Below are 14530 nucleotides of genomic sequence, written 5' to 3'. Positions count from 1 at the left end.
TTTCCTGGTCACTAATTGTAATCTTATCTTCTCTATCTGAAATTCTGTCCTCACCTTGGCTCATTCTGCTGTGTAGACTTTCAATGGAGTTTTTCATGTCCTGGAAATCTATTTGCATCTGTTTTATGGATTCCATTTGTTTCTTATATTGCGATTACATCGTGTTCCTGAGCTCCTTTCTAGATTTATTAATCATGTCTTGCACTAGGGGCACAATTTCTCCTCTTATCTGAGAAATTATTTCTGATTTCATTTTTTCTAGATCCCCTTTTGTTGCCAGTTCATTGGGTCCAGGTGGTTGAATATCAGAGTGTTCTATCACATTTCCCTTTGGGGTTGCTGTAGGTGATCTGGAAGTCTGGTTTTGAGACTTATTTACCTGTTTTCTTATTTCGACTGGGGTGGGGCGCTGTTAGGGCCTGCATGGATTACCTCCTCTGAGCTGGGTGAGGTGGGACAGGGACCGGAAGCAGCCGTAGGGATGGTGACCCAAAAGCCCTTTCCTGTGTTCTGGGAGCAGTGGGAGGGATGGTGGCTGGGAAGCCCCTTCCTCTGGACCAGGAGCAGTGGGATGGTGGCTCAGAAGCCCCTCCCTCTGGGCTGGGAGCGGTGGGAGGGATGGTGGGCCGGAAGCCCCTTCCTCTGGGCCCGAAGCAGCGGGACAGAAGGTGGCCCAAAAGCCCTTTCCTCTGGGCTGGGAGCAGCGGGAGTGATGGTGACCAGGAAGCCCCTCCCTCTGGGCCGTGAACAGTGGGACTCAGTACCTTGGTCTGGTGGTCTGGTGTCCTCTGCGTCTTTGTATTGTGGAATCAGGTGGCTGCCTGTCTGCAGCACGGTGATTCGGTGTCTTCTGCGGGACTCAGGACCTCGGTAGGGCATGCACAGACCTGCCTGTCTGCAGCGGGCTGATTCGGCATGTGTTCCGCCTGACTGGGGACCTTGGTCGGGTCTGGACAGACCTGCCTGTCTGCAGCGGGGTGATTTGGTGTCTTTTGCGCGACTCAGGACCTTGGCAGGGCGTGCACAGACCTGCCTGTGTGCAGTGGGCTGATTCGGCGTCTTGTGATGTCTTTTAGTCTTGTTATGTTGCATTGATTCACATTTCTGTTTTTGTGCTAGTACGAGGCATTTTTATTTTTATATTTATTTATTTGCTTGTTTGTTTTGAGATAGGGTCTTGCTACATAGTCTGGGCTGACCTCGAACTCACTATGTAGCCCAGGCTGTCGTCCAACTTGCGATTATCCTCTTCCCTCATATGGTGCATTTTTATCACTGTAGCTTTGTAGTATATCATGAAATCTGAGATTGGGATACCTCCTGCTTTGTTTTTCTTGTGCAGAGTTGCTTTTTGCTGTTCTGGGTCTCTTTTGACTTCATATATGGTGCCTTCTAGTTCTATGAGGAATACTGTTGGTTTTTCCATTGGGATTGCATTAAAACAGCATACCAGTTTTGGTAATATGGCCATTGGACAATATTGTTTCTGCCTATCCTGGAACAGGGGATATTGTTCCATTTTCTGATGTCTTCTTTTATCTAGTTTTTCTTTTTTTTTTTTTTGAAGCAGGGCCTTGCCATGTAATCCGTGGCTGTCCTGTCCTTGAACTCACTATATACACCAGGCTGGTTTTGAACTCACAGAGATCTTCCTGCCTCACTGTCCAGTGTGCTGGAATTATAAGCATGCGCCACCAAGCCTGTAGTTTTTCATAATACTATAGTTTTCATTGTAGAGGTTTTTTTATTTCCTTGGTTATCTCAATTCCTATTTAATTTTTCTTGTTTCTATTATGAAGGATATGGTTTTACTAGTTTCCTTTTTGGTGAGTTCATATAGAAACTGTTGATTTTTGCGTGTTAATTTTCTATGTGGTATATTGCTGAATTTGTTTGTTAATTCTATGAGTCTTTTCTTGGAAGTTTTGGATATTTTTGTGTAGAGGATCATGTCATCTGCAAATGATGACAATCTGACCTCTTCCTTTCCATTAAATATTCCTTTTATTTCTTTCTCTTGCCTGATTGCTCTAACATTTTGAGTGCTATATAGAACAGGAGTGGTGACAGTGGACATCCTTGTGTTGTTCTTGATTTAAAGTAAAAACTTTCAGCTTCCCCCATTTAATATGGTTGGTAGTAGGTTTGTCATAGATGACTTTTGTCAGGTTGAGATAAGGTCCTTAAATACCTATTTTCTTCAGAGTTTTTTTTTTTTTTTGGTACCAGGGATCGAACCTGGGTCCTTGTGCTTGCAGAGCAGGCGGCGGAACCGCTGAGCTAAATCCCCGGTCCTTCTTCTGAGTTTTTATTGTGAAAGAATGTTAGATTTTGGCAAAGGCCTTTTCTGTGTCTATTGAGATAATCCTGTGATTTTTTTTTCTTTTTTTTAGTAAGGGGATGAGATTCAACTCAGGACCTTGTGCTTGTGAGGCAGGTGTGGTGTGACTGAGCTAAATCCCTGGCTCTGATCTTGTGATTTTTGTCCTTGCTTCTGTTTATGTGATGTATTATATTTATTGATTTGCCTATTTTGAACCATTCTTGCATTCCTGGGATGAAGCTGCCTTGGTTGTGTTGTATGATCTTCTTAATGATTTGTTGCATTCTGTTTGCCAGTATCTTGAGAAGTGTGTGTCTCTTGTCATTGAAGAGACTGACCTGTAGTCCTGTTTTTTTTGGGTGGGTTTTTGTTTGATTTTGGAATCAGGGTAATGCCAGCTTCCAGGAATGAGTTTGGAGCTACTCCATCACTTTCAATTTTATTAAAAGTTTTTTGAGGAGTATTGGCATTATATCTTCCTTGAAATTCTTGTTGAATTCAGTGGTGAATCCATCAGGCCCTGGGCTTTTCTTAGTTGTTAGGTTTTTTTATTCTTCAGTTTTATTGCCTGGCATTGCATTGTTTATGACTTTTTAATATCTTTTTGGTTCAGTTTTAGTAATTCATAAGTGTTTAGAAATCTGGCCTGGAGTGGTGGTGCACACTTATAATCTCAGCACTTGGGAGGCTGAAGCAGGAGGATTGTCTGTGAGCTCTAGGCCAGCCTGGGCTAAATAGTGAGTGTAAGGCCAGCCTGAACTACACTGTGAGACCCTGTCTCAAAAAAAAAATTTCTTCAAGGTTCTTTGATCTGTTGAAGTACAATTTTTCATATAATTACTAGATCTTCTGCATTTTTGCATTGCCCATTCTAATTTCTACTTGCTTTTAATGGGTCTCTTTTTTGGGGGGTATGTTTGGCTAAGGGTTTGTCTATTTTGTTTATTCTTTCAAAGACCAGCTCAGTAATTAATTTATTCTTTATATTCTTTTAGTCTTGATTTTATTAATTTACACTCTAATCTTTATGATTTGTTTCCTTCTCCTGTGTTTGGGTTTGACCTAATTTTGTTTTTCTAGGACCTTGTGGTACATCATTAGGTCATTTATTTGAGCTCACTGTGTGTTTCCATTGTGAGTATTCACCACAATAAACTTTCTTCTTAGGTGCTTTCATTGTATCCCATAGATTCTGGTATTTCATACTGACATTAACATTTGATTTTAGGAATTGTTAATTTTTTCCTTGATTTCTTTTATGACCTATTGCGTATTCAGAAGTGTGTTATTTAATGTCCAGGTGTTTGTAAACTTTTTGTGGTTTCTTTTGTGTTTGATTTCTAGTTTCAGTGCACTATCATCTGATAGTGTACATGGGATAATTTTAATTCATTTTTTGTTTAAGTAGGCTTTATGGACTAATATGTCATCTGTTTTGGAGAAATATTCCTGTTTTGGTGAAAAGTAAGTGTATTCTGTTGTAGTAGGGTAGGATACTCTGTAGATATCTATGAAATCCATTTGTTTGAAGGTTTGGTTCAGCTCCGATACTTCTTTGTTAACTTTTTGTTTAATTGACCTGTCAATTTGAGTTTTCCCTAATACTATTTTCTCACATAAAGGTAGTATGATTCTCAAAAATAAGAAATTATCATCAATCCAATACTTTAGGCATTATTCAAATTTGTTCAGTTTTTCCACTAATGCCCCTTTTCTTTTCTAGGATCTGATCTAACATTTTGTATTACATTTAATTGTAACATCTCAGTTTTCCTCAATCTTGACAGTTGTTAAGTCTATTTTCTTTTATAGTCGTGGCACTACTGAAGAGTACTAGGCAGTGTTTTGTTGAATATTCCTCAGGTTGAGTTTATCTCATTTCTTATGAGCAGATTAATGCTATGACTTTTAAGGGAGGAATACCACAGAACTGATGTGCCCTTCCTAGTGCATTGTATTGGGGAATACATGATGTTATGTTTTATTTTTATTTTTTTTGGTACTAAGGATTGAACTCGGGACCTTATGCTTGCGAGGCACGCGCCGGAACCACTGAGCTAAATCCCTGGCCCGATGATATGTTTTAATACTGGCTATGTTAGTCTTGATTGTTTGGTTAAGTTGGCGTCTGCCTGTTAAACCATTGTAAAATTACTGTCTTAGTTACTTTTCTTGTTGCTGAGATGAAATACTCGACATTCAAAGTTAAAGGAGCATAGTTTTATTTAGCTCACAGTTTGTAGAGGTTTCAGTCCATAATTGGATGGCTCCAAGGCAGGGTGGCGAGGCAGACAGGCCTCCCAGAGGAAAAACAGTTCATAGTGAGCAGAAGGTAGCAAAACAAGCAAGCATGTCCCATATATTGTATTTGGGCTACTGGGATTAGGGTGGTGACAGTCCGATCAGTGGACTGATTTAGTAATCAGCCACCCTTAATCCTACCACCCTTCATCCTAGCATTGTACCATCACACTTTAGATTCAGCCACCTCTGAAAAAACCCCACCTATGACTGCATGAGACTTTTAAGGGACATCTAGACATAAGGCATAACATTCCACCTCTGGCCCCCAAAGACTCATGCACATCCCTTTATATAAAAGGCATTTAGTCCATCTCCAAGAGTTGCCAAAGTCCCAACAGTTTTAGCATTGGTGAAAAGTCCAAGTCTAAAGTCTCCTCTGAAATGTAAGGCAAACTCTTAGCTGTGAGCTCCTGTACAAATGTAAAGAAAATCAAACACTTCCAACGTTCAATGGCATAAGATAGACATTACCATTCTAAAAGGTACAAATAGGAGAATACAAAGGAATAGGACCAAAGCAAGTCCAAAATCCAGCAGGGCAAACATTAAGTTCTGTAGTTCCATGTCCAGCATCTGAGCCAATCTGTGGCAAGATGTAAACTTCAAAGATGTGAACTCACAGCTTGGGTGGCTCCACTCCTGCAGCACTTTTGGTGGTGGTAGCTCATCTGGCTTCTCTTTTGGGCTGGCCCTGCTCCTTCTGTGCAGTTTTCCTCAGATGATCCACAATCCTGGCTTCTCCAAATTCTGGAATTTACATTGCACCTTTGGCTTCACACTCACAGCTTCACAAGCTGCCCTCTCAGGGGCACACTTCCTGGCCTCCCAGGCCTTCTTCTGAAATCGAGAGGAAGTCTTCCTGACCCTAGAACTCTTGCAGTCTGCTTCTACCTAAAACTAGCACCATGTGGATGATGCCAGGGTCTGCCCCCAGCTGTAGCTGTAGCCAGGCTTCCTTCTCTCCTGGCCATAGGGGTTGAGTTCCTTTGAACCAATCCTGAGCAACAACTTCTCCAGGTGGCCACCGTTCTGGAACATAGTGCTCTGGGGCTCTTTTCTCAAAGCAAAGTCTTTCACTTTTGCAACTCTGAGACTGCATAGGATGGAATCCTGCTGTTTTGTATGATGTCCTCAGGCTATCTTTTTTTCTCCTGTTCCTTGTCAGTAATCAAGATCTCTTCTGCTCTATGCAGTCTATAGTTTTACTAAGCTTCCTCTCTGGACAAACTCACAACATTTTAAATGCTGGGTCTTCGCTCTTGATTCTCAACAAAAATCTTGCTAAAAGCCCCCAACAGTAGCCATGTCACAATCTCAATATTAGACCTCCTTGAAATTTCTTCTGCAATATTAATTAGTCCATTGTTCTTTTTTTTTTTTTTTGTATAGGGGATTGAACTCAGGACCTTGCACTTGCAAAACAGGCAGTGGCACCACTGAGCTAAATCCCCAGCCTTAGTCCACTGTTCTTAATCTCAGTCTCAGGCAAAGTCTCTGGATGGAACCAAAATACAGACAAACCTTCTGCCAAGGCATAATACACATCACCTGAAATCCGACAGCCAATGCAGTCCTTCTTTCCAGCAGAAACCTCCTGAGCCTGGTCTTTACTGGGCGCACTCTGGTCTTCTGAGCTCTAACCTGAATCTACTATCAAGTACAGTGCAAGACTTTCCAAACTCTTTCCACAAGCTAGTTCAAAAGACTCCTGAACCACATGGTCATGTAGTCACAGTAGTGGCCCCACTTCTGGTACTACATTCTGTCTTAGTTATTTTTCTTGTTGCTGAGACAAAGTACCTGACTCCCAAAGTTAAGAGAGGAAGTGTTTATTTGGCTCACGGTTTGTAGACATTTCATTCCATAGTCAGCAGGCTCCAAGGCAGTGGGGTAGGCAGACAAGCATTGTAGAGGAGAAACAGTTCATGGTAGGCAGACAGTAACAAAGCAACAGGGGATGACCACACCTCTTTCCATCCTTGTATCTTATCCAGACTACTTCCCTGGGTAGCACTAACACCCTTAATCCTAGTGCCCTTGAGCCTAGCATTACACCATGAATCAATCCCAGTGTCACACACTGTAGATCCAGCCACCTGTGAAAAAGCCCTCCCTGTGACTACGTGAGGCTTTGGGGAGACATCTAGACACAAGCCACAACAGTTACTACTTTTCCATTTATAATTTAGGTGTCCTGGGGGAGATTGAATCTATGCAAATATTCTCCTTCAACCTGTACTTTTTGATATCTGTTGTGGATCTTGCCTGCCGCAATTATATATCTGGTGTTCTTTTGGTGATTTTCTATTTCTTTTATTACTTCTACATTTGTATTTTTTATTTTTGTTTTCTTTTATGAGACACGGTCTCCCTAGGTAGCTAGGCTGGCTTTGAACTCAGGATGTAGCCCAGACTGGCCTTGAACTCCTGGCAAACCTCCTGCCTCAGCCTCCCAATTGCTGGAATTATAGGCATATGTTACTATACCTGGTCCTTCTACATTTATTAATAGAAATTGTTCTGAAAAGGAGCTATTCCTCTTCCTTTGCTTACTTAATTATATATTTATATCAATATAGACTTATTTTATTCTGTCAGTTATAATGTATTACTGTTGTTGATTTTGTTGGTCAGAGTTTTCTAGCCTTGGCAATGGGATATTTTCCTGGTTGGCTCTTGGGCATTTTATTTTTGTATTAATCACTCAATTTTTATTACTGTTGTTAATCTCTGTGCCTAATTTATTAACTAATTAAACTTTATCATTGTATTTATAGATCCAGTATTCCACACTATATAGCTGGGTGTGTTGGTACATACCTGTAATTAAAAAAATTTTTTTATTTTAATTTTTTTTGTTGGTACTGGTGATTAAACTCAGGAACTTGACACTGAGCTATGTCCCCAGCCCTTTAAAATTTTTTTATTTTGAGAAAGAGTCTTGCATACTTGGTAAATTACCTAGTCTGGACTCAAACTTGTGATCCTTCTTCCTCAGCTTCCCAGAGTGCTAGGATTACAGATGTGCACTACCATGCCCAGTTATCCTGTGTACTTTTGAATACTTATATCTTTTTATTTTTATTTTTTTTGGCCTTTTTCCTTCCTAGCATTATGGTATTTTTTGACATGGAAGGATGCTTATCTTTTATTTTCCCTATTCCAGCTTTGGCCTGAGCCACTTTACCAAGGAGTCTTTGTTTATTGAAGAATGATTTTAGAAACTCAGTCTGTGTGCTAGATATACTTAAAGCTAGTAGGGTGGTGTCATTGTTTCTAGGCTTGTACAACAGACAGGACTACAAAAGTATAACACACACGCACATGCACATGCGCCGGTATCATGTCTGTATTGTTTCTGTCTTCCTAACTGTACATACATTAAAACCCCATATTTTCATACTGATACTTCTTATCCTAGTCCAGCATCAGAAATCTTATTCTAAAAAAAAAAAGAAATCTTATTCTAACTTTCCCACCTTTTCTTACTTTTAAGTTTTTTCTGTGTCTTATTAACTACAATATATTTGCTTGTTCAACCATAATATATACAAAGTTTTACCAGTATAGTTTAAAAATGTAGAATTTCTTACAAAATTAGCAGATTAAATCATTGGTGGTTGTTTATATTATTACTTTTTCTTTCAAGTCAATAAACTACTGAACAGATGAGAACTTTGGTGGATATAGAGGCAAGGCACTGGTGCATTTTGGTTTTTAAGTATTTAAAAATATTTTTAAAATAATATTTTTTGAACAAAAAGGCCACCCAGACACAATTAGAATTAAAATTAATACTTTATTGCAAAGCTTCCTGATTGCTTTTTTTTTTTTTTTTTGATACTTAGGATTGAACCTGGGATGTCCACGCTGAGTTATATCCCCAGCTCTTTTTAAATTTTTTGAGAGAAGATCTTGCTAAGTTGCCTCAGTGCACTTGAACTTGCCATTCTCCTTTTTGTTTGCTTGCTTGTTTGTTTGAGCCATGGTCTCACTATGTAGTTTAGGCTGGTCTTGAACTCAATGTATTGTCCAGGCTGCCCTGGAACACATGGCAATCCTCCTGCCTCAGCCTGCTGAGTGCAAAATGATAGATGTGTGCCACCATGTCTGTGTCTGTCTTTAATAAAAAAATTAAAAGTAGAAAACTACAAAATACTGCCTTACAACTTTTTCTGTTTTTTTACTTAACTGTATATCATGAAGTCAATTTTATTTAAAAGATTGCCCAATGAGTATTTATTGGATATGTAACATATAATTGGACAGTATGCCAAAGATTTGTACTAGGAAAAGAATGGTGAGCATTAATAGCTACATTTTATTCATTACACACTTGTATTACAGTTAATTTAACCAATATCTTACCATTGTCCTTTTGAGCTATTTTTAGTTTTAAATTATAAACAGTGCTGATTCTTATACTAGAATTATAATTTTTGCAGAATCATTAATAGCTTAAAAAATCTTTGTTGGTTGTATACAGTTGAAATCATAGTTAAAATTTCTCTGAAGGGCTGGGAGTGTAGCTCAGTGGTAGAACATATGCTTACCATACATGATGCCCTGGGTTCAATTGCTGGCACTTAAAATAAATAAAGCACAATGAAAATTATCTGAGAATAGATTAGATAATTTCAAAAGACTTACATAATTTTTAATGAGTTACTCATTAAGAAAAGAGTGAGTATGGGAAAAGTTGGCAATAGAATAGTTGAAGATAGCTGGGCATGGTAGTGGTAGTACACACCTTAATGCCAGCACTTGGAAGGATGAAGCAGGAGGATGGCTCTGAGTTAGAGGCCAGCCTGAACCACTACATAGTGAGACCCTGTCTCAAGAAACAAAAACAAAACGAAGAATAGTTGAGCCTGAGATTTGTTTGCAAAAATGACGCAGAAATGAAAAATCTAGATCTGCAATAATAAATTGTGGTTACTAATACTAAAGAGATGCAGCAGAGGTTTTTCTGGAGATTTAAATATTTTTTATTCTTTAATAATTGCATGGTGGCCGGTTGTAGTGTTGCACACCTATAATCCCAGCACTTGGGAGGCTGAGTCAGGAGGATCACCATAAGTTCAAGGTCTGCCTGGACAACATAATAAGTTCAAGGCCAACTTCCACTACAAAGTGAGATCCTTTCTCAAAAAAAAAAGATATAAGGCAAATGATTGATTTAGAGATAATATTGTGTTGTGCAGGTGAAGCATTATAAAGATATGCCATTTAATGCAGAATAGTCAAAAACAATTAAGTTACTGGTATCAGTATCCTTTCTTAAATTTATTTTGTCCTCCTGACTTAAGTTTGCTTTTCATAGAAATAATTTTATTGATTGTTACTGGTTGTAGTTAGTGTAGTGCTTTTTGGGAAGAGGTGGTACCAGGGCTTTTTTTCACTAAGCAGGTGCTTAACCACTGAGCTATACCCCTTCCCAAACATGTCTTCATGTTTGCTTTGTAGGCAGAACTTTAAGCTTAACCATGATTTATAATTATTTTAATGTAAAAGTTAGATAGTTAAGTTTAAAAAAATGATCTCAAACTTGTGGTTAAAATCCATTCTTATTTATTGAGCTTATCCTAAGTCACGTACTTTGGAGATACAAAAGTGAGTAAGTTAGGATCCCTCTCTTTAAGAAGCTCTATAGTCCGGAGAAGATAGGCATGCAGATAAATAACTACAATTTAGTATGGTATTTATAATATAAGTAATATAAATATACCAAGTACTAATACTAAGAGAAAGGGATACCTTTGTGTGAAGGTGGTGCTTATGTGGATAAGAGAGTAATTTTGCTATGAGTCTGGAATACTTCACAAGGGAGAAAGAAGGAAGGGCATTCTAGTTAAAGGCATTCTGAAAGAGCATATACACAGATCTAGGTATACAATATGACATATCTGAAGAGAGTTTAGTAACTGCACAAGGTTGTGTTGTTGAGTTTTTTAATGTGTGGTTGATGTGAAAGTGTCAAAAATGTAAAGAATTTTATATGTAGATAGTGGGTGCCATTGCTGCATTTTAAGCATTGCAGCCATAGTTAAATTTATGTATTAGAGAATTCTGTAGTTTGTATTTGAAAGATTAAAAGGGGAAGAGATCAGAAGCAAGAAAAGAGATTGGAAGCTGTTTCTATTTTTCATGTACCTACCTTTTTCTCAGTGAGAGATTTTAGAATAAAATTATATTTAATTACCTGTAAGTTAAACACTGAATTTAAAACTTTAAAACTATTAGCAAAGTATTAATCCAGGGTAATGTAATGGTTCCGCTAGCTGATTCAATTCTTATATATATATATATATATTTCAATTAAACTGATTATTTTCTCATCCTAGTTTCAGATAAGAAAGATGTTAAATGTAAAACCAGAGGATGTTCATGTTCAGTTACCACTGTCCAAATTCGGAAGCTCAGAACACTGGGATCTCCCTTTGCAGGGGGTAAATAAAATAAATTTCTTTTAATTGTATAGTTTTATTTGGTGTGTTTAAAATATTTTAATAAAATGAATTTTCATTTTCTTTTGTCTTTTGTATTCTTTAATTGCAGATTTTAAATTATTTTAGTATGTTGAAGTAAAGCTTTGAGGTTAGGGTTGTCTCCAGTTTAAATCTAAGTATACCTATTATGCATGCTTGATTTCTTCATGAAATTTAAACCTCATTATTATAAAATAAATTATATTTTAAGATTACTAAACTTTTAAACTTAGGAGAGTCATTTGTGCTTTTGTTCTTTACCTATATGCTAAGTTTGAGAAAGTATTTCAATGCATGGTGTAGCTATATTTCAAAGGATATTTCGATTATAAATGTAAACCATAGTATTACTGTCATTGGTATTATTCTAGGGCTCTGATGAATAAGACTTACAGTAGCTTTTTTTTTTTTTTTTTTTTTTTGGTACTGGGGACTGAACTCGGGACCTTGTGCGTGCAAGGCAGGTGCAGTGCCACTGAGCTAAATCCCTGGCCCTACAGTAGCTTTTTAATATGGTACTTTATATTTTCTCTTGCCTAGAGCATCTGCTGGGGATTTGGATTTTTTTGACCCAAGATCTTATTGTGTAGTCCATGCTGGCCTTGAGCTCACAATTCTCCTGCCTCCTCCTCTTGAGTCTTCATTTACAGGCACGTGCCACTATACCTCGCTCTGGTCAATTTTTAAATCAGAAATTTTCTACAAAATTTCCAGTTTATTCATTGTAGCTGTATTAGTTTGCTAGGGATACCATAACAAAATCCCAGACTGGGTGGCATAAGCAACAGAAATCATTTTCTCTTGACTCTAGAGTCTGGAAATCCAAAATAAATGTTATGGCAGGGTTGGCTTCTCCTGAATCCTTTCTCATTGGCTTGCAGGTGGTTGTTATTTTGCTGTGTTCCTACTTGACTTTTTGTCTGTATGAATGCATCCATGATTTATATTTTCTTATGAGGACACCAGTGCTATTGGATTAGAGCTCCATCCATATGACATCAATGTAACTTTATTACCACATTTTTTTTTTTTCCTGGTACAGGGGATTAAACTCAGGAGCTTCACCCTGAGCTACATCCCTACCCCTTTTTCCAAAATAAAGCACTTTTTAATTTTTTAAATTTTTATTTTTTTGGAAGGAAAACATTTATTGGTACATTTTAGATGTATATAATGATAACATTCAACATAGGGAATTTGTAACTATATATGATATATCTAGCTTCCTTTTTTTCCCATTCCTCTCCCCTCCCTTCTACTTCTCTTCCCCTTCTTCTTTTTTTTTTTTTTTTTTGGGGCACAGGGGATCGAACTCAGGACCTTGTGCTTGCCAGGCAGGCGGCAGCACCACTGAGCTAAATCTCCGGCCCTCTCTTTCCCTCCTTATTTACAAAAGCATTGCTTCCATTTTTTCCTTCTATTCTCTTTTTTTCTTGTCCTTCTCCCCCTTGTTTCCTTTCTCATTTGAATATTTTCTCATTTCCCAATATCTATTATACATTTTGGTCCTTATTTCCACTTTTGGTTTCTCACCAAGAAAAAATGCTGTACTTAAACATGTGTATGATTTATCTCATTTGAGAGTATGATCTCAAAGTGCATCCATTTAGCTAGAAATGACTCAGGCTTATCTTTCTTTGTGGCACAGTAGTACTGCATTGTATTACAAAACCACATCTTCTTTATCCATTAGTTGGTTAATGGGCATTTGGGGTGTTTGTAAGCTTTAGGTATTACAAACTGTGCCACTATAAACATGGTTGTTCATATATCACTGTGGTATGATGCTTTTAATTCTTTTGGGATGATACCAAGGAGAAGAGCTGCGTCAGATGGAATCTCTAGTCCTAGTTCTTTGAGGAATCTCCACACTGATTTCCACAGTGGTTGCACCATCCCAGACTCCCACCAATAGTGGAAAAGGGTTCCATTTTCTCCATAGCCCCTCCAGCATTTGTTATTGGTTGATTTCGTGATAATAGCCATTATTTCTGGAGTGAGATGAAATCCTTGTTTGATCCATAATATGATTCTTTTATTTTTTTTGGTGGGGGGTCACAGGGATTGAACCCGGGACCTTGCGCTTGCAAGGCAGGCACGGTGACACTGAACTAAATCCTCGGCCCCGTAATATGATTCTTTATCTCTTTCAGGAACATACTTAAAAGGGGAATAAATGGATCAAATGGAATTTCTAGTTTTAGTTTTTGGAGGAAACTGCATACTGATTTACATAGTGGTAGTATTAGTTTACAGTACCATTAACAATATTAGAAGGGTTCCTTTTGCCCCTGGAGCCTCTTCAGCACTTGTTATTATTTGATTTCTTGATGATGACCATTCTTTCTGGACCAAGATGGAATCTCAATGTTGTTTTAATTTGCAGTTCTCTAGTAGCCTGCGATGTTGAGCATTTCTTCATGTATTTATTGGCCATTTGTACTTGTGAAGTATCTTTTTATAAAAATATGTTTTATTGAGGATTAATTTCACTCAATTAAATCCATCCCTTTAAAGTGTTCTATGTCTTGACAAATGTTATATACTGTGCGACTATCACCATAGTAAAGATGTGTTTACATACCTGTATATATTTGTGAATAGATCTATTATTTGAGTCATAATTATCACAGTTAAGAAATTGAACATGTTCCATTACTTCAGAAAAATCTGTTGTTCTGTCTCCTTTGTAGTTAATTCCTCCCCCTACCCCTAATCTCTAGCAACTCTGTTCTTTTGCATACTTGTAATTCTGTGTTTTCCAGAATATCACATAAATGCATTCAAACAGTATGTAATGTTTAGACAGTATCTTTTTCATTCAATATAGTATCTTTGAAATTCATTCATTCCCTCATTGAAGCTGTCATGTCTAATATCTGGTAATTATGCATAAAGTTGATGTGATATTTGCATACAGGTTTTTGTGTGAGCTTAAGTTTTATTTCTCTAGGGTAAATACCTAGGAGTGGAGTTTTTAGATTATATAGTAGCTGTATATTGAACTGCTGAATTTTTCCAGAGTGTTTGTACCATTTAAAGTTTTCAGCAAGAATCAATGAAAGTTTGAGATGCTCTGTGTTTTTGCTAATATTGTCAGTTTGATTTTTTTAAAGTAATAGACTTTATGTATTTATTTTTTGAGGTCCTGGGGATGGAATCCAGGGCATTTTGCAGGCTGGTCAAGTGCTCTACCACTGAACTGTACCCTCCCAGCTCCAGTTTTTAATTTTTGCAGTAATTTTAGGTTTACTGAGAAATTGGGGGAAAACACAGAGAGGTCCTACATATCTTCTTTTACTTTATTTCTGGGACCCACAGTTTCTCTTTTTAACATTTTGTTTTAGTGTGTTACATTTGTTTCTACTGATGATCCAACACAGGGATACCTTAACTTTTACTCTTTGGATTATTG

General features: G+C 37.6%; 1 protein-coding gene across 11 annotated transcripts in view; it reads left to right on the top strand.

The window, feature by feature from the left end:
* Positions 1–14530, top strand: part of Senp7 (SUMO specific peptidase 7) — a 208182-nt gene that overhangs the window by 29661 nt on the left and 163991 nt on the right. For 7 of the 11 annotated variants that reach the window (XM_087214566.1, XM_021238824.2, XM_021238822.2 and 4 more), the window contains exon 3: positions 10972–11076. The exons of the other annotated variants lie outside the window; for them this stretch is intronic. In XM_087214566.1, coding sequence (XP_087070692.1) covers positions 10972–11076 — 105 coding nt within the window. The remainder of the gene's footprint in view (positions 1–10971; positions 11077–14530) is intronic. 11 annotated transcript variants of the gene reach the window in all.

This window comes from Heterocephalus glaber, unplaced genomic scaffold (genome assembly GCF_053883595.1).
Source record: "Heterocephalus glaber isolate CG9 unplaced genomic scaffold, H.glaber_assembly_v1.0 deba00000122, whole genome shotgun sequence".
NCBI lineage: Eukaryota > Metazoa > Chordata > Mammalia > Rodentia > Bathyergidae > Heterocephalus > Heterocephalus glaber.
This window is presented reverse-complemented; position numbering and strand designations above follow the sequence as displayed.